This window comes from Sinocyclocheilus anshuiensis, unplaced genomic scaffold (assembly GCF_001515605.1).
Source record: "Sinocyclocheilus anshuiensis isolate Anshui unplaced genomic scaffold, SAMN03320099.WGS_v1.1 scaffold925, whole genome shotgun sequence".
NCBI lineage: Eukaryota > Metazoa > Chordata > Actinopteri > Cypriniformes > Cyprinidae > Sinocyclocheilus > Sinocyclocheilus anshuiensis.
Genome location: NW_015555753.1, coordinates 186,124 through 206,714, shown reverse-complemented (window position 1 = coordinate 206,714; position 20,591 = coordinate 186,124). Strand labels below are relative to the sequence as shown.

The 20,591-nt window shown below is 36.7% G+C and overlaps 1 protein-coding gene across 1 annotated transcript; it reads right to left on the bottom strand.

Annotated features, from left to right (window-relative positions):
* Positions 1–1,029: 1,029 nt before the first annotated feature.
* LOC107673758 (cytoplasmic dynein 1 light intermediate chain 2-like) lies at positions 1,030–16,858 on the bottom strand. Its single transcript, XM_016467533.1, has 14 exons — positions 16,698–16,858; positions 15,985–16,058; positions 15,060–15,176; positions 14,548–14,778; positions 14,214–14,346; positions 8,218–8,221; positions 7,954–8,047; positions 7,084–7,219; positions 6,852–6,963; positions 6,710–6,769; positions 5,164–5,205; positions 4,354–4,471; positions 2,851–2,985; positions 1,030–1,525 (listed from the first exon to the last, which is right to left on the bottom strand). Exons 1-14 carry the CDS (start codon positions 16,790–16,792, stop codon positions 1,416–1,418), a joined length of 1,461 nt encoding a protein of 486 aa, XP_016323019.1. The 5' UTR covers positions 16,793–16,858; the 3' UTR covers positions 1,030–1,415.
* Positions 16,859–20,591: the final 3,733 nt, after the last annotated feature.

Below are 20,591 nucleotides of genomic sequence, written 5' to 3'. Positions count from 1 at the left end.
AGGCAGGGCACACGAAGCAACCGAAATGTTTTACATGAATCACTATACAGTCCTCAAATTATATGAAAAAAAAGTGCTAGCAAACAAATCTGAGATCTCATTTGTAAAGACTGACAAAAGACACGACATACAGTCTGTCACTTGGCCACATGAAGCAGCGCTAGTGGTTTAAGCCACAATTTCCAACTGGGAGGTGGGACGAAATGTCCCGCTCAGATGTGAAACACGTTTTATGTGGATGTTGACATTCGCAACAAGAAAGGTAAGCTCCCTATGGCAGCAAAAAAAAAAAAAAAGTATCTAGGCCACTGAAGTAAGCAAAATGTGTCATTTTAACAAAAAAGCAATGACCACAGAAATTCATTTTCAAAATAAAATAACAAAAAAATAAATAAATTACATGAAGCAGAACCAAAAAAACCTATTGACTGTTGATGCTACAGTGCAATTCCTCTTTTGGAGACAAGCACCTCCACTATGACACAGGCACTTGGGAGTTCTACTAGGAAAGATGCTGCCCTGCTCCTCTCCTCCAAAACCAAGCATAGCCAAAAGAAAACGTTCGGCCTGATACTCATCAATGCTTGTTTCATCTGAAATAGTTCTTCATAAATTGTTAAAATAATTCAGTTTGATACAAAATCAAATCACAGCTTGTATAGCGAATATTTTGCGCATATTTACATAATTCAAAGAGGTGGTGTGGCAGCATCTGCCATTCTTGTATGCTGAAGTCCAATGGGTATTTGTCATTAGTGTCATGACATCAGTGATGTTAACCATGTTAAGGGAAGCTTAATGTCTCACTGATAAAACACAGAAAGAAACGAAAAAGCTTGATTTGCTTTCTTTGTTATAAATACATCAGCATAAATGTACACACTATATACTTTTTGCAAGTACTTCTTGTTTTCAATTAATATATTTAGGATTTTAGCAGTAGTTGTAGCTGATTGCAACACTTGAAGTGACTGCTCATTGAATGCAGCAGTGCGTTTCTGCTCTTGTCAGGAGGAGGGGAATGGCTGCTGTTTAAGGTTCCCCAAGCTAAGCAAGGCCCCACACTTCAGAGGTTTGACTGCCTCCTTAAGGAGAGAGCACCCATTACCTGACCTGCCATATGCCACACCAAAAATTAATCACCACAAATAAACAAACAAACGAACATAGAAATGGGGTCTGGAAATGAAAACAAAGAAAAGCAGTTGCATCTTTTCAAATATCTACCTCTCTTTCCCCCACAACACCAGAGCCTATATATCTGATAGAATCCCAACACTTTCGGTAAACCACGGTCTGTTTGCTGAGTGACACACAAGGTGGGGGGAATTTTGGTCATGAATAGCTTTTTTTTTTTTTTTGTCCTTTATGTCATTACATGTTGATTTCCAGAGTGGACAATGCTGCTGGCGCTCTCATGCCTCGTTCTCTGTCGCAGGGGTGTTGTTGGCCGTTACCATTGAGTCAGGTTTACGAGTCATTCGGTCCAGTTCCACCTGTACGTCAGTCAAACCCGGCTTCTGCCCTTGGAAGAAAGAAGAGAAAGAAAAAACAGAGTAATCTCCTGTAGTTTCTGTGTAATATATATATATAAAAAGAACACAGGTTGTTTATGGTTATGTGGGAACCAGCTCAGTGGATGTGGATGAGTGCTGCATGCTGGTATGCATTCAAAAGCAGCATGCTGTGTGGGCAGCAAACTTAATGAGAGACATGAAAAGGCAAATAAAAAAAAAAAAATAAAAAAAACTGCATGCGGTTCATTATCCGAGCATAATGTCATTTAAATGACAGGGCCATAACAGCAGGTAAAGAACACATAATTGTGTTAATATATTAGCAATTCATGTAAACAACTGAAACTAAATATCAAAGAATGAAAAGTGCAGTTGGTATGAACTCGACATCATCTTAGGTATGAAAACCAGTAAGTATGAGATATCACCATCCATGGTGGCGTCACTCACACAGGCTTTTCAGCCCATTTCTCCTGGTTATTCTCTCTGGCTCTAAGGGTAAAACTCCAAAGAACAGCATTGTCCAGAGGAAACAAAAGAACATTATGACAGAAGGTGATCAGGTGAATCTCATGAATGATTGTACAGATCATAGTTCAACCAAAAATCACGTGGGAGTTGGGGGGGGTGCATGCTCAGATTGTCCTGTTGTTAATGTATACCAAGTTTTGTGAAATTAAAAAACTGTATTCAAAAGATATAGGCCAATTAGTCACTACTACAGACCAACGCCACAAATATACTGGACTATCTTTCCAAAATTATTAAAAAATATATATATTTTTTTTTTTCATAACTTTTTGTCAGGAGTATCTTGAGCTGGTGCACAGCCATTTCATGCAAATCAAACATGATTTAAGAAACAAGGCCAATTTTAGGACAATTAGGATTGTTTGCATTTTTACATTATTTTCAAAAACTATAATTGCTAAAAATAAATAAATAATAATAATGATGAAAAATAAATATAAAAATCTTACCCACAAATTAATAAGAAACGAAAAAAAAAGTCCTCAAATTATCGAAAATAATTAAACTGTAAACAATACAATAAAAAACAAATAACAAAAAAACAAAGGACAATATTGTATTAAATAAAGACTTTCTTTATGCAAAATATAAGCCTTTTTTCCTTCCCCCTTATGATTTTAGGGTGAAATATGACCTACACATGACAGTTTTTTTTTTTTTTTTTTTTTTGTGCTTGCACCAAAACACAGAGCGGATCTGCTTTCTGCATTGAGACGAGCCGTAGTTACAGTTTTTTTTTTTTTTTTTTTTTTTGTGAGATACACCTGTTCCTGGGGTTGAGGCTGGAAAAGGAAGAATTTACCTGATTTATTGGCAGAGCCTTGTACGCCTGCTCCTGTTGCCGCCCCTGGTGTCCCAGGACTGCCCGGCACACCCGTCTTTTTACTCAGCAGACTGTTGAAGAAGTTGGCCAGCACTCCTTCATTCGCTGCTGCTCCTATAAACACACAAACGAAATATAATGACCTCAGCTGGCAATGTCCAAACGATATTCATTTGCACTGTGAGGTGTTCAAAAGCAAACACACATCCAGATTTATAACTACCACAATTATGATATTGAAAGGGCTTAGTATGTTTCCTGGGCTTCATTGACATCTACTAAAATGAGGGCTGCTCAATTATGGCAAAAATCATAATCACGATTATTTTGGTCAATACTGTAATCACGATTATTTAACACGATTATGAGTAGGCCACATGACCAAAACTTTATATGAGTGATTTATTCAGATACCAATATATATCAAATATGTATTTTCTGTAAATATGTTTGCTATGACATCTACATTTTAGAGACCAGTGAAATTTCACATTTCTCAATACCACAGCAGAATACTAGGGTAACTTGTATTAATAATAACTGAATTAATATGAATAAATAATTAATGTTCCTGTGGCTCAGTGGTAGAGCATTGCGTTAGCAGCGCAAAAGGTCGTGGGTTCGATTCCCAGGGAACACACATACTGGTAAAAAAATGTATCGCCTGAATGCACTGTAAGTCGCAAGCGTCTGCTAAATGCATAAATTATTATTATTAAATTATTATTAATTTAATTCATTAATTATTAAATTAATAAGAAACGAAAAAAAGTCCTCAAATTATCGAAAATAATTAAACTGTAAACAATACAATAAAAAACAAATAACAAAAAAAACAAAGGACAAATACAATAGAAAAAAAAGATATAAATGAAAAAAACTTAGTGCTTTTAAGTTTTTTATGCAAGTCTAAAGTATTCAGCTAACAGCCTACTACAGAAATTAAATAATCTAATGTAAAATAAAACAGCATAGTCTTCACTGTAAGAATTAAACTTACTTTGTTTCTTGTTAAAGCTAAAAAAGTTAACTAATCAACTTTAATAAATCAAGCACGTCCCATTTTGCAAAAGTCACGTTATATGATTTTACTGATTTGCATGTGAAATTGGGCTTTTATTAAAGTTGATTTACTTAAAATGACTGAATCTATTCCTACTGGTATGAAACATGCTGTCCAGCTGAGCTTATTGATCGGAAAATGTTATTTCATATTCCTACATTCTCCTCAGGACGGCAGAGTTTTAAAGAGGTTAGACTGTGAGGCAGAGGGATGAACCAGCAAAATAAGATTAGTGTGAGAGAGAATAAAAGAACACAGAGAGAAAGAGTGAGAGAACAAAGTGCTCATATTTAGACTCTCTCGAAAACACTATGTTTTCGCTTGACTGCTTGCCGGCCTGATGAATAGAGAGCCATGAGATCACAAAGCTTCATTTAGGTTTTGTGGTGCGTGTAATCTTGCCAGGTAAGATTTCTTACCTTTCATGTTAGGGTCTGGTTTCTTCACTGCAGTCATGGGTGAGACACTAGCCACATTGGTGGGCCCTGTCCGGCCTGTCGGCCGGGGTAAGCCAGATGCAGTCCGGGCAGGAGACTCCTATGCGCACACACGGAAAAAAGAAAAAAGAAAAAACAGGTGTTAGGAGATTTCAAAAACAATTCAGCGGATTTATATTTCCCACTACATGAAATTACCATTAAAAAGGAAACTTAAGAGCAATTAAACAAAAAAAAAGCAAAAGGATTCAGTGGCTTTTGTAAAATTGTAAAGCATTAGTGTCGCAACATTATCACAGGATCCTCAAAGCAGCATAATAGGCAAGGCAAGGCACGTTTATTTATATAGCACATTTCATACACAAGGGGCTGTTTCATTGAGGACCGTTGCACTGCAGCGGTCTTCTAGCCATGTTTCGTTTAGAAACATAAAATCCAGGTTGTTTGTGGTTATTAAGTCATTGATTAGAAATGATTTATTTTTTAGTGAGCGAATGTTTAAAAATGCTAACTTGATGGCATTGCATTTTGTCTCAACAGCAATATTAGTTTGATGCATAACAGGCCGCAGATTAGATAAGTCAGCCGTACGGCTTAAGAAGGCCTTAGACTTTCTATCACGTGATAAAACAGAAATAGAGAAAACTACAGGCACACTGGGTTCCTGCTTGTTCTGTAAACATTTGTGAATGTTGCTGCTATTATAGCGGGGACCCAACACATATCACTGAGAGTAATAGAATCACACTTAAAAGTGTGAGAGGTGTGTGTGGTGTCTGAAGTCACACTTACTGTTCCTCTTGTTGGTGTGGTCGGCTGCTTGGCTAACAATGACTGTAATAAAGTGACAGAAGACATGAGAGCTGAAATATTGCTGTGTAAAACATGTAACCATGTACACTACTGTTCAAAAGTTTGGGGCCAGTCATTTTTTGTAAAGACATTTTTAAAGGTCCATTAAATGCCTTGAAAGGCGCAGCGTTATTCTATGTGGTGATGTAATATCAACTGAAACAGGAAGACAGGGCGAGACATAGAGCAGCCCCGCCCACTTTTTTTAAAAGTAGCCAATAGCCAATGTTTTTTTTATATCGGCTCGGGCCAGAGCCATTGAGCTCGGAAAAGCCACATTTGATAGCTTATGACAGCCTAAAGGATTAACCCTTTAGATTCAATATGAAAATGTTACTAAAGCAAAACAGTTATCATAATCATGCTGAGGATGTGTAGCTTGAAAAAAGTGTGTCATATATTGGTGAATGGCATCGGTGTTATCTTCTACTCATCAGTTCTAATACCGAATCTGTCGAACAGTTTCTCCTCCTAATCTCATCCATATCGCTATAAAATATGGCATTCTGTGTAGAATTCGAATGGGTCTGATACATTTTGTGGTCTGAGCCGATTCTGTGGTATCGTGTCCCTATGTAACAACCAATGATGCATTAAATTTAATAAAAGTGAAACTAAATTACATTTATGTGTTACAAAACACTTCAGTTTCAAATAAATGCTGTTCATTTGAACTTTCTATACAAAAAAAAAATCAGTTTCCAAGCTGCAGAAAATTCAGCTTTGCCAACACGGGGAAAATAATAAAAAATATTAAATAATAAAATATATTAAAATAGAAAAGTTATTTTAAATTGTAATGATATTTCATAATATTGCTGTTTTTTACTATTTTTACAATTGCTGGTTTTTTTTTTTGTTTTTCTTTTTTCAATTTTTAATTTAGCTGATACACAACACATTGTTTGTATGCGGTCACACTCTTTTCATTTCAAAGACAAAAAATCAAAAGGAGCTGCTTAACAGCAGTGACAGTGTTCATACAGCCTACTATTGTGTTAAAGACCATTCTCAATAAAACCCCCTTGCATAAACACCATTCACAATTGATTTAACCACATGGAGCCGTTCAAGATATATGACAAGACCCACAGTGAAATTCAAGAGAATGTGCCAGCATATAAGAAGCTGGCTTGCAATGTCCATTAAAACAAAATTATTGTTTTAAACGACCAAATATTGTGTATGTAAAGAGTATACTGCATATCTGACCCTGGGTCAGTCAATGAAAACAATAAGGCGGCTTCACCAGCTCCTGATTGGTCAGACAACTCTGGAACCACGAGGGAGAATAAACAAGTCAAAAGGGTTTCACTGCATCTAATCAAACTAATGAAGGACAGCGGGAGAGCTTTGTGAGGGATGCATGTCGACGTCAGAGAAGAGATCACTTGATTTCGGCTGCCTTTCAAATGTGTAACCTCAGCACTGAATGAAGAAACCTGATCCTAAATCTGCAGTCTGTTTTCTTGTAGTCCAAACATACCTGCTGCTTCATGAGGAAGACCTGCTCATCCTCTGCACTGATTTCTTTGTCATGCACCAACTTTAGAAACAAGAAAAGGGCAAATGTTATATAAGCAGTAGCAGATTAAGGTAACATTTTCATTCCTAGGTTTTTTTCTCACCTTTCGTACAGGAGGTTTTGTTATAAAGTCCTCAAAGGGATCCTCAGGTCGAACCGTTGTGAAGTTTTCATGCAGGATGGCAATTTTCTTGTCATTGTCCCATCCGGATGGACTACGCCGAGATAAAATGTTTTAACAGAAACCAGTTTGACACCAAACTGAATTAGACATGGATATTCTCACATAAAAAGATGAGAAATGCAATGTTTTTAGGGGATTTCGGAGATCTCACATGAACACAGCATCCTTCTCCACTACTAAGGCAGGCGTAGTAAACTGGAAGTCATATATTTTGTGCACCATGTATTTGTAGAGAAGGCCCATGTTCTTTTCCTCTTTGACCGACGAGTAAATCAAGCCAGCTCCATCTGTGAGATGTGATTAAGGATGTGTATACTGTAAAAAATGTTTGCAATTTTTATAGAAAAAATATATATATGGTGAAAAACTAAATGTTTGAAAAATCACAATGTCATTTCAATGTAAAAAAAATTGTTTATGATGAAAAACTGTAAAAGAATGTTCCCAGAAGTCCCTGCTTGACACATCACGTGACTATATTCCATGTAAATAATTTGGTTTCTTCTCATTTTTCATATATGTAATGTGCATTACGGTGTTTTGTGTTACATTTTCTGTTCTTTTAGCATCATGAAGGTTACCATGACAGTGTTTTGTTTTTGTCTGTATGTCTCGGTGCATTGTTTATTCTCAGGTTTCGGCTGTGTTTTATGGACAGGCCACTTACAATGGACTCATCGTGATTCATCATGTGACTTTCTGTTTTTCCACCTGTATTATTATTTTAAAGGAAAAAGGCAAATTTAAAGGTACCTTTTAAACATAAAAAGCAGATCTTGGCAATTCAAGTAGGCTGGTATATTGATATTATTTCCCTTACTGAAATATACAGTTATTTGTTGCAAAATATACAGGGCAACGATATACAATTCCAAAATACCTAAAATATTATGGTGAGGTTTTGGCAACCACAGCTGCCATTTTTAACCGTAAATTTGACAAAATATTTCTTTACAGTGTACTGCATGGGTAAAAAATAAAAATATTACAACAGCACAAATGCTAAGACTGAGTAGGATACACTGTAGACAGAACCGCCGGATGTGTGACTGAATGAAGTCAAAATGCTCCTCCTTGTAGTCGTGCCCCTTCTCCAGTACACTGACAGCATCACACTAAAAGACAGAGACAGAGATAATCAGTCAAGGGAAAACACTGTCTTACATGCAGTATATTTGATATTATATTAGAATTGAACAACACGAGGGTCAGTAAATAACAGAATTTCTATTGTGAACCATCCATTTATCATCATTGATCTCCTGATTTTAAATGACAGACACACCATCCTAAAAATCACAGACAAGCACACACATGAATAATAGAACTGATGCAGCAGCCATGTTTGTGAATGAGTAGGGTTGTGGCTGAATGCCATCCATAATCATTTTGGCAGGAAGAAGAGGAGCAAACTAGGCTGCATAAAAATCCAAGAGGCTGCCATGACAAAAATATCTCGGACAGATCAGTCTTGGCCACTGCAAATGCAAACTCATCGTTGCATGTCACAGATACTGCTGAACTTTCAACTTCATACTAAAAACATCCTGTCTTTAACACTTAAAACAAATGTGATAAAGCAATGGTAATTATTAATGGAGTAAACTAAAGATAATCTTGATATATGAAAGAAGATACCGTTAGACCGAAATTTTTTCAGACACCTTCAACATTTCTCACATTATCACAGCTTATTCGCTATAGATTACAAAATGGTAATAAAATATGACAAGAACTCCTTAAAGGTCCCATGGCATGAAAATTTCACTTTATGAGGTTTTTTAACATTAATATGAGTTCCCCTAGCCTGCCTATGGTCCCCCAGTGGCTAGAAATGGCGATAGGTGTAAACCGAGCCCTGGGTATCCTGCTTTGCCTTTGAGAAAATGAAAGCTCAGATGGCCCAATCTGGAATCTTCCCTTTATGTCGTCATACGGGGAAAGGTTACCTCCCCTTTCTCTGCTTTGCCCGCCCAGAGAATTTGGCCCGCCCATGAGAAAATGAGCTACTACCGTGCGAGGCGAGCGCAATATTTTTTTTTCCTCGAGAGACATCATGGCTTGCAAACGAGCGAAGCATGGCAGTTGCCCCGCCTCTCTCCTCCTCATTAGCATTTAAAGCTACAGACACAGAAATGGCACGTCCTAAGGAAAGCTCATTGTGGGACTGGCTCGTAGTGGCTGAAATTCTGCACCAAGGCTGAATTTCGGGAAAGAGACTTCAGATACAGTACTAGGGACCACTTAGGCCTATATAAAAGCATCCAAAAAGCAGCATGTCATGGGACCTGTAAGCAAAACATGGTCGGGTCAAAGTGTCTGAATAATTTTTGGTCCCAAATTTTTTATCAATTTTACTGGTAGTCAAAATGAACTATAGTGTCCTGCACCCACTAGTAAAAAAAAATTATATCTGGTGTCTGAATAATATTTGGTTTGACTGTATTTTGAAAATTGTCTTTTTTTTTTTGACCATACAAAGAAAGTTAATGAGGTCCAATGTTGTTTGAACCTCAACATTCTGCAGAAGTAAGAAATTCATACAGGTTTGGAATGTCATTTTTGGGTGAACTATCCCTTTAAAGGTATTGCAGTACGCCAGTGAATTGCTGCTGTTAGAAGATCAGTAATGATGATACTAAAGCATATTGATAAGAGCAAATGTTGTGCTTTCAAGTAAACTGGAAATTGGAACTGCTTTCTGAAATTCAATCAGGCTCTATTCTCTTCTATCCTAGGGTGAGGCTGTTTGATCACTTTGCCTCTTGACATTGAACAGAACAAAGAGTGAACATTTTACTCTCAGACCTAAACTACCTTATTTAAAAACGGGTTGTCTTTCACACACCCGGGGCTGGAGGAAGGCTAACAATAGAAGAGATCATTGAGCGTGTTCTGATCCGAAAGAGCATGTGAGGGGGGTATGGTGAGTTTGCAGCTCTGAACCTGCAGGCTACTGAGACTCCATAAAGAGAGCTTTTCATCTGGTTAAAGACACTCAATGATGCATCAGAAACAACACACCCAATCCCCAAACACTGAGCAAAACAACTCAAAATATCCACTCAAATTTCATAAATTGTACATCTACTCACTTCTATTTATGCACAGGGCATACACTACCATTCAAAGGTTTGAGGTCAGTAAGTTTTATATATACAGAATATACCGCACAGAAATGTAACACTGGGTCATTTTTCTCAATAAAAAATTGGGTTCTCTTTGTCTACTTTCAGGACTTGTGCGAAAATCTGATGATGAATTGGGTCACATTTATGCAGAAATATAGACAATTCTAAAGGACTCACAAACTTTCAAGAATACACAAAATAATGATCTTTAAAAAAGCATCATATGACACCTTTAACTGTTTTTTAATTTATTTAAATGACACAGCCATACATCTGTTAGTGGACCAGTAAAAGTTACAACTCTACCGTGTAGACTGCATTCAAGCTAATGTTAGCTTACTAGCAATAATAGAAATGTATTTAAGAGGTATGAGTACTTCAAAAATCAAATGACTGAAAGCAATATAGATAAATATGGAAACTCAACCATGCTTGACATGCAAGAACCAATGAGGTTTGTTCTCATGCATCAAGGAAACATGTTTGAAATACCATATATCTCTCTAAGTTTTAAATAGGCTTAACCAACAAAAATCCATACAAATAAAGAGAGAACATCCACAGAATTAGGGCATTCCAGTCAGGTTAAATAAGACCCAAACAGACGATTTGTACCAAAAAATATGATGAAGGGGGGAAAAAAATCTTATTACAAAACTAATAAATAAATCTTAGCATAAGCAAGGATTTGTAGCATTAACCTGACAGTTTATTATCTGTAGTGCAACTTAAACCGCCTGAAATCATGACTTGTTATGGACACATCTGAGCAGCCGAGGCCTGTGGAAGAGCAGCTCAGATGTGAACAGAGCTGACAGCACATTCTTAAGACCCTGTCTGATCCCTGCACAAGCCCTCATCCTCACACAGCACTAGAGAACATGCGAACAGCAACCAAAAACAATGTTATTCACTGCCGGGCTGATACACAGGAGTATATGGAGAGGGCATGATGGTGATGTGTAGAAGTGGGTGGCTGGAATGGTGGTATATTCAGGAGATGCTGAGGGAGGTAAAGGGGGAGGAACTTCCTCAGGAACCTTAAGAATGCAGCTCCAGATGACCCAGAAACCAGGCAAGCTGCACAACTTCCTTCAACGTACTGTTAAAAAAAACAACAGCTACTGGAATAACAGACCACAACTGTCTTAAAAGCAAGTTTAAAATAAATTAATGTTAAAAAGCTTGGGGTGAGTAATGTTCTTTTTGTTTGTTTTTAAAGAAATTAATACTCTTATTCAGGAAGGACACATTAAATTGATACAGAAGACTGGACACTGGAGTAATGACTGCTTTTCAAAAATTCAGCTTTGCTATCACAGGAGTAAATTACATTTTTAAAAATGTATTAATATAGAAAGCAGTTTATTTAATTTGTAAAAATCTTACTTTTTACTGTATTTTTGATGCAGTCTTGGTTAGAAAAAAAAAGACTTCTTTACAAAAACATTTGTAAAAATATTTCAGAAAGTCATAACTCATGAAACCCTCCATTAGCTGGTTATATCACACTCAATTACCCACACCCCGTGATGTAGAGTGCATGCATGTTTCCACAGGAGCCGGAGATCAAGATAATCTGGTGCATTTCCAACAAACCAATAAACAACTGTTACAAATGCTTTTTGACAAAGAGCCCATTAGGAAATTTTAATTAGCTCCAGAAGGCAAACCGATGTTTACCATCTAGTGATTCTTTTTAAATGATAATAGCCAATAGGCTATTATATCACATGGCACAGTCTGCACATTTTTGAATAATACCCTAGATTCTACTGCCTCATGTTATCTCTCAGTTCTCAACAAACTTAGGCTGAAAAACATTTTTTAAACAACTTGATCAGCCTGTTTTCACAAGACAGCTGAAAGTGTGGTATGGATTTTAATCTATAACCACTAACTTTCTTAATCAATGTGACCTAACCTCAATCAAATGAAGAACCAGTTTACAATCACTCCTGTCGACGTTGACCAGCTTCTACAAACAAGGGTGGGGACAGTAAACATAATACACACGTCCAGTGTGCATTTTCAGCTATGAAGCCGTCGGGAGTGTCAAATGTGTCTAAACATCATGATGCCAAAAAACAAAATAGTAAACACTAATTAAATAGCGCTGTTTTTGTAAAAAAAAAACAAAAAAAAAAGGGGCCACATTTAGCCTTTGAACAACACAAAAAAGGACTTCCAAAGTACATCCAGTCATCTCTACACTTAAAATAAACATTCAGATAATGTGTTAGCTGACTAAGAGCTGTGAGACGTTATGTTTTAGCACAGTGGTTTGAGATGTGCTCGGGTGTTGTGCTCATGCCCTGCTTAGAGCAACGAGTCAAATGTGAGGAACATCTAACTGAGCGGACCATGATGCAACATCTTGTAAGAGGGGCTGGACTGTCCTTCCCACTACAGTGCTGACATCACTGAGCCCGGTCAGATGTAAGGAGTGAGAGGAGGCTGCCTGCTTGTGCTTCCCATGTTGATCGGAGCAGTGCTTAAGGAAGCAATGGCTCTTTTTCTGGGCGGGTCAGTTTTACAAAGCTATGGGCGGCTTGAGGCTTAGTGTGTTTGGATATCATTTCCATACATCCAACATTTGGCATTAGATGTGAACTTATGTGTGAAGATGTGAAATTTTTTTAAAGAAGTCGCTTATGCTCACCAAGGCTGCATGTATTTGATCAAAATACAGTAAAAACAGTAATATTGTGAAGTATTACTACAACGCAAAACAACTTTTGTATTAAAAACATTTTAAGATGTAATTTATTTCTCTAATGTAAACATAAATCTTTTGTAATATTATAAATGAAAAAAATAGAAGGATGAACGCCATACAATTAGATGGTCAGACTGGGAGGTACAGAGTGAGTAATTCAGATAGCCGTTCAGATGTGTTGTAAAACCACTGGTCTCAATATTTCATACACAAGCTGAAAAACAATACCATCTCCAAGCCACTTCGCTATTCTGCGCTCACAGCACTGTTTATAGGGCACAAGCAGAAACAGTCATCCTCAGAAATAGCCTTTCACTTCATGTCTGAGCACTCTACATCTCTCATCACATTACAAAAACATTCTCAAACGCTATTGGAGCAGCTTTATGTCTTCACATAGTAAAACACCTGAAGTCATCAAGTACTTTGTCACAGCATCAACAAATCATTAGGTTTTATTATAGCTGAGTTTTAAACTAAAATCCAACATATTCACTTTTTTTTTTAATTCAACAAGGATACTTTACATTGACCAAAAGTAACAGTGAAGACATTTATAAGTTCTTTTTTTTTTTGTTTGTTTTTTTAAAGTAGGCCTACTTTTTGTTCAAAGAATCCTGAAAAACAGTATCACGGTTTACACAAAAATATTAAGCAGCAAAACTGTTTTCAACATTGATAAATAAGAAATGTTTGCGTTTTGCCATCACAGGAATAACTGACATTTTAAGACATATTGAAATATAAAAGAGTTTTTATTGCAATAATATTTCAGTTTTTCCTGTATTTTTGATCAAACAAATGCAGCTTTGATAAGCATGATAGACTGATTTCAAAAGCATCAAAAAAAAAAATTACCAACACCAACCTTTTGAACCAAACTACTATGGTTTTTGAAAACATGATTCTCAGCAGTTTTTATTATTATTTTAATCATATCTAACACTAGTGAAGCAGCATTTACATTCGCTCTTATTCTAACAGCAAGTGTTGAACAACATGCGTTATGCAAATTCAAAGCACAAAGAGTGCTTCATATCCAGACAGTCAATAAACTATCCTCCAGTGCAGGCGGCCCTGCTAACTCCCATAATAAAAGTGGATTAGGACTCATGGACTCAATAACAAAACAAAGCAATTTTAATAAAAGCATAAGAATCCCTAGATCTAGGCTAATTCACATGACTTTCTAACTAGCATCACTTATACTGAATTCACAACAGAGAGAGAGAAAAAAAAAACTTTGTCCTAATGATTAAGCACTGAAACATTACCATTCTCCACTGTATCAAAAAAACTGCTGTGTTACAAGGAATCAGTATCAATGTCATTTACTCTACTCTGTCTGCAGCTAATTCTTCTCCTGAAGTCAATATGTAAATGCAGCAGTCTGCTACTGAATCTCAACATTTACATATGATCAAAACCCACCAGAGAAGGAACAATTCTACTACAGAAAGCATACTTGATATGGTAAGCCGTTTCAACATCCATGCCTGACGTGGGTTCCCACCTTCCCTTCTGCCTGATGTGGGTTGATATGGTACTTCACAATATAGTTCCTCTAGTTGAACAAACATGCTTCAGCTATTTAAAGCATGCTTATTTTTACCACTAGAGTCAAATAAAATGTTTAGCAGAAAGACAGCTGGAGGTAGACTTTGTGTACAAGCAATCACCCATAAGCACACTTGAATTGTAGGTCCCCTACATGCTAACACCAAGATATTCGTACTACTACATCTTAAAGCAAAACAGGACTTACTCCTCTGCTCCATCTCTTTCATTTCCTCAGGTGGGATCTTCAGTTTGTCCACATGTTCACGCAGCACACTCGTCCACTTCTGCAACGACTCCATGATGGTCCAAGGCCGTGACATGTCCACCACGAACACCGCTAGACTGTCCTTCAGGGACTCAGCAGTCACTGCAAACTTCAGCAAGCCTTTGTGGTACAGGTCTCCATCCAGGATCCACACGCCACAGCGAGTCAAATCTGGAAGATTTGTAAATTATAAATAAAAAATAAAAAGCCGTAATAAACTGCATTTTCCACAGACCAAAAGTGAATAATAAAAAGCTTTTTTTTTTTTTTTTTTTTTTACAAAGCATTATAGGAATGAATTTCATATCAATTGTGAATAAACGACTAAAAAACAGACTATTAAATAGTTAATCACCGCTATGACAACTAACAAGTTTTATTATGACAGACCTAGTTCGGTAAAACTTTGCATCTTTTATCACCTATTTCAACCCAGTTTAAAATGCACTTACCATCTCGGTCTTCATCCTGGACATTCAGGTACAAGTATTCCAGCCCTCTACCTTTCTTACTGTGCTCGGCTCCTTGAAGTTTTGTCATAAGTGTTGTCTTTCCTGAACCATCCTCCCCTAAAACATCACCAGAAATCATATCACTTTTAAATCATGACATAAAAGTAATACAATTTGTAAATCGCCTAAGTAATAAGAGTGCTTAGACAAAGAGAATGATTTCAGTTTATGACTGGGATAAAGTTAAAAGGATAGTTTACCCAAAAATGAAAATTCTGTGATCTTTTGCTCACCCTCATGTCATCCCAAACCTGTACGACTTTCTTTCTTATGCAGAACACATAAAAAGACATTTTGATATTTTTGTCAATACAATTCAAGTAAAAGTGAACTAAAACCATTTGGTTCTTCACAATGTCTTCATTTGTGTTCCGGAGAAGAAAGAAACTCATACAGGTTTGGAACAACATGAGGCCGATTAAATGACAGAATTTTCATTTCTTGTTAACTATCCTTCAATATCAGCTTCCAACAGTACGTCTGCAAGATGTCTGTTAAAGATCGCTTCATCTGGAAAGCATCTGCTGTGTACAAACATCTGATAGACATCTTTAAGATGTCAGTTTTACATACATTATAAATCATAAACATCAAAGACATTTTCTAAACGCCCTATAGACATATTGCAGATGAGCAAACACGCTAAATAAATACTTCTTGCAGATGTAAATGCAGATGTCAAATAGACATCTCTGTGATGTACATGTGCTTTCAGGGTATACTGTGTTCAGAGGTATTTACTTAAGGTTGTTTCACTTGAATGATATGTGCATGTCGACATTTGTAAGCAAAACTATTAATAAGCTATGAATTTGGATTAAAAATCAAATTCAGCAAAAGCAAAAAAAAAGCAAAAGGCACATACCAAAAAGCAGTATATTTTTCCCAGAAGGCAATTTAGAGCTGGAGCGTGTGGAAACTTCGCTGAGGATTGAAGACCTGAAAAACAAAACAACAAATGAGCACCGATCAATTGCCATTCATGACATCAACAGACATGGGCTTTAATACGGTAGTTAGTAGACTGATGGTTAGTTCTGACGGCAGACAACTGTGAGTATGTTCTATAATACTACCAAAACAAGGAGCAAGGAGCCTCTCACAAGTGCTGGATGTCAGTCAACCGTTAGATCCCACCAGAAACAGACATCAGGAATCAGTTTCCTGACACTTATAATAACTCAAGAGAAATCATTACCCGTACACAGAAAATTAGCGACGCAAAGCTTCTTCAGAAACGACTTGAACACTACAGATCTCATGTAAACCGTTGAGTTTTAACAAAGGTTAGCCAGCAGCACACGACAGAAACCAGTAAGCATGACATGAGCATATAAAGCGAGACAATCTGCTTCCTAACGCCTCCGAAGACTGCCTTTATTATTAAGCCAGCTGTAAAAGTCAAATCTAGCCAGATCCAGACTTTGACATAAGTTTATGTCAAGTGTTTTGGGCTCATCCGGGACCGGCGTCTGGGCAGCACCAGGCTGGTGACAAAGCAACTCATCACACTGTCAAATAAACTAACTCCCTGCAAAATCCGCTGCACTTCTGGACACTCTGAGGGTGCGGGCGTACCAGAGGTTTTGTCCTTCATCATCCTCGTTGCTATTTTCCATTGTGTCGCCTGTCCCGGCTTCGCCCAGTAGCTTCTTCTCTAAAACGGGAGCCATCTTGAGTGGAGAGGCACAAAGGGAGGCGCACACTGAGTGCTTGAGGACCTCACATGAGACGCTTCGCGAATTACCAATCCTACTACGGCGAAGGCATATCTCATGAATATTAAATACATACTGCGCGGGTCTCCCAGTTAACGCAGACGGGAAAATAATGTGTTTTTTGAACCTTAAACCGCATAAACACATTTCATTACACCAAATACACAAAATAATGTTCTTTTTAGCAACATCATATGACCCCTTTAAGTGGGCGCTTAGGTTGGGTCATGAATATTAATTAGGAACATGACAGTTCCAAAGCAGAGACAGCCTGACCAAATTAATATTCATGAACAACGCCTTTACCGTAGTACGAGTCGTAAATTATCACATTCTCTTAGAGAGAAAATTAAAACAGAAAGACAACTTAACATAAATATATAAATTTATGTTATAAAAAAAATGTTTTATTTTTTATTTATTTTTTTTTTTTTATTTATGCATAGGTAAACATTTATATATAGTATATTCATAGTCAAAATCTGTCAGTAGGTTAGCTGTGTATAGGTACAGTGTTTATGTGAAGCATCCGTATAGTCTGTATTGTTTTAACTTATGTATAGGTAAACATTTATATATATATATATATATAGTATATTTATAATCAAAATCAGTCAGTAGGTTAGTTGTGTATAGGTTTTTACTGCTTTACTGTATAGATTTTTACTGTTTTACTTCATTGTTGTATGCCTGTATTTATGTAACACCGTGGCCCTGAGGCACGACATTTCGTTCCACTGTATGTCCCCACATGCAGCAGAATGACAATAAAGCTCAATTTGACTTGACTTGACTTGAAAACCCCGAAAAATAGCGGGAAATGTCACCGAATCATTCATCAGAACACATACGTCTTATTTTGTTTGTTTAAAATGTTATGCAGAACACATTCAATCATAAAATACCTTTTGCCCTGCTGTACGTAATTATGATCAGGCATTTGAAAAGGCAGCACTATCCGCGTTGGCTTGAAAGAGAATGATGTCATTTCAGACTTTGCCGCGCGCTGATGGTCAGTTGTTCGGTTGCGTTGCCATGGTGACTATCTGACTGTAGGGAGAGGAAACTGATCCGCAGCGCTTAGCTTCAGGTCAACCGGGCATTGTAGGAATTGAAAATATTAATCTGTAAATGTACCACGGATTATATAAAGAGTTATGCATGCTGCACTTTTAACTCTTCTGTTATCTTCGAGTACTTTTTGCCAGTCTTCAAAGAATGTGTAATATGACACAGTCAAGGATATCTTAAAAAGACTTATGAAAAGTACGTTAGTATTTAAAAATATTTACAATTCAAAAATACTTTATCCTACCGTAATGTAGCATAATCAAGAACAAGAACTGGGTTTTAATTGTTACTTAGCAAGGTTAATTCAGGTTAAGTTTCTGCTTGCGAGAAAAAGTTCTTTATCGAGAAAGTGCAGCGACGACATCTGCCGGTGGAAAGATCACATGACTACATATACTAAAGTGTCAATCTCGCAATTAGTTTAATTTTATTATTATTGTTGTTTTCAAGCAACTTTGGCATTAAAAAAAAACATTGTATAATGTAAAAGCAGTCAATCCATGTATAAGCATTCAAAAATACTATTAGATGATTGGACATACAAGGAAAGCATCAAATTATCAAACTGATGTCTAGATCTGGTTTAAACAGATATATAAATATACAAGGCAGAAACTAGCAAACTAAAATAACAGTAGGTGAATACAGAAAGAATGAAACGTAAAGACCACAAACTAATGGATGTGTGCTTATAGGTTCTGAGATAATGAAGGAGATTTTGGTCCACCTACTCAAATGAAGTGTGGTGAAGGGATGACAGCTGAGGCGCTACCACTATTACATCTAGAGGCTATTCCCTCAGTCTGCTCCATATGGCTGGGCAAACTCAACCTGTGCTTTACTGGCAGGAGTGGAGAGGTAAGACTGAGGGTCTCCTGAGAGAATTAACATGCCAAAACCCTGACTCATATATAGAGGCCTGTAACTCGACCTTCTTCCTTTTATTCTTTAGCCATGAACACCCTGCTGTCTAAAAACATGTTCTTTTACTGACATGAGGAGCGAAAGACTCATGTCTTCAATTGTAAACATGAACGTTTAATTAATTATGTCTTTATCTTCTCGTTCACTTTAAAACATATTTATTTATGTATTGTTCAGATTGTATATCTAAAGTAAGGGCTTTTTGATGTAAATAAGCCACTGTTATTTTAACATAGTTGGGTTATTATTTAGTTTAGTCTTAGTTAAAGGAATAGTTCACCCAAAAATTAATATTTTCCGAACATTTACCCTCAGGACATCCAAGATGTAGATGAGTTTGTTTCTGCATCCGAACAGAGAAATGTAGCATTACATCACTTGCTCAACAATAAATCCTTTGCAGTGAATGGGTGCCGTCAGAATGAGAGTATCTTCTCGTTCACTTTAAAACATATTTATTTATGTATTGTTCAGATTGTATATCTAAAGTAAGGGCTTTTTGATGTAAGTAAGCCACTGTTATTTTAACATAGTTGGGTTATTATTTAGTTTAGTCTTAGTTAAAGGAATAGTTCACCCAAAAATTAATATTTTCCGAACATTTACCCTCAGGACATCCAAGATGTAGATGAGTTTGTTTCTGCATCCGAACAGAGAAATGTAGCATTACATCACTTGCTCAACAATGGATCTACTGCAGTGAATGGGTGCCGTCAGAATGAGAGTCCAAACAGCTGATAAAAACATCACAATAATCAGCACGACTCCACTCCATCAATTAACATTATGTGAAGCAAAAATCTGCTTGTTTGTTGGAAACTAGTCGTTTTTTAAAGACGTTTTTAACTTAAAACTTGAAAGTTAAAACGCCCTAATGATAGATTTGTTTCTTACAAACATGCATCTTTTCACTTCATAAGAAATTAATTGACGGACTGGAGTCATGTGGATTACTTGTGGATTATTGTGATGTTTTTATCAGCTGTTTGGACTCTCATTCTGACGGCACCCATTCACTGCAAATGATCCACTGGTGAGCAAGTGACGTAATGCTAAAATTTTCCATATCTATTTCAATGAAGAAACAAACTCATCTACATCTTGGATGGCCTGAGGGTGAGTACATTTTCAGAAAATGTTCATTTTTTGCTGAACTATTCCTATAAATAATAACCCGAAGTGAGCTCCTCAACGCTGCAGTTAATCTTATTTTAAACTCAGATCATCAAGATTAAGTTATTTTTCTAATCTAGCTTTCATGAATACTTATTATTTTTAAATGTTATTCTTGTTATTCTGTCTCTCATCAATATTCTCATCCTCTTGTTCACAGGCTTTGTCTAAAATGCAAAGAGCTGATGCACCATCATTCTCCAGACACTAGAGGCTGCTGTCTTCTTTTTTTCTCCCAAAGAAAGCTGCATCCTGAGCAAACGTTTTTGTTGTTGTTTTATTGACATGAGTTTTATGATTAATCACATATGACACGCTTGCTAAACTTTCTATGGGGCATAAAGCTCACAGATCATAAACCTTTCAGCACACACAGTCTGGGAACTCTGTAACCTTGAACTCTCTGCCCAGAATAGCTGGGCATTTTAACAAATTACCGACATACCAGCTGTGTGACCGAAATCTAAACAATACGTGCAATTTTTAGACATGAATGTAAATCATTAAAACAGTCAAGATATAAAACATGTATTTACTTTTTTTTATTTTATTTTTTACATGAGACCACAAGCTCTCAAGTATCTGA

Coding starts and splice junctions, on each gene's coding strand:
- LOC107673758 (XM_016467533.1), bottom strand. CDS start 16,792: ATGGCTCCCGTTTTAGAGAAGAAGCTACTGGGCGAAGCCGGGACAGGC. Junction 7,220..7,953: donor CCGGCGGTTCTGTCTACAGT/GTATCCTACTCA, acceptor CACATCTCACAG/ATGGAGCTGGCTTGATTTAC. Junction 6,770..6,851: donor CAAAACCTCCTGTACGAAAG/GTGAGAAAAAAA, acceptor TTGTTTCTAAAG/TTGGTGCATGACAAAGAAAT.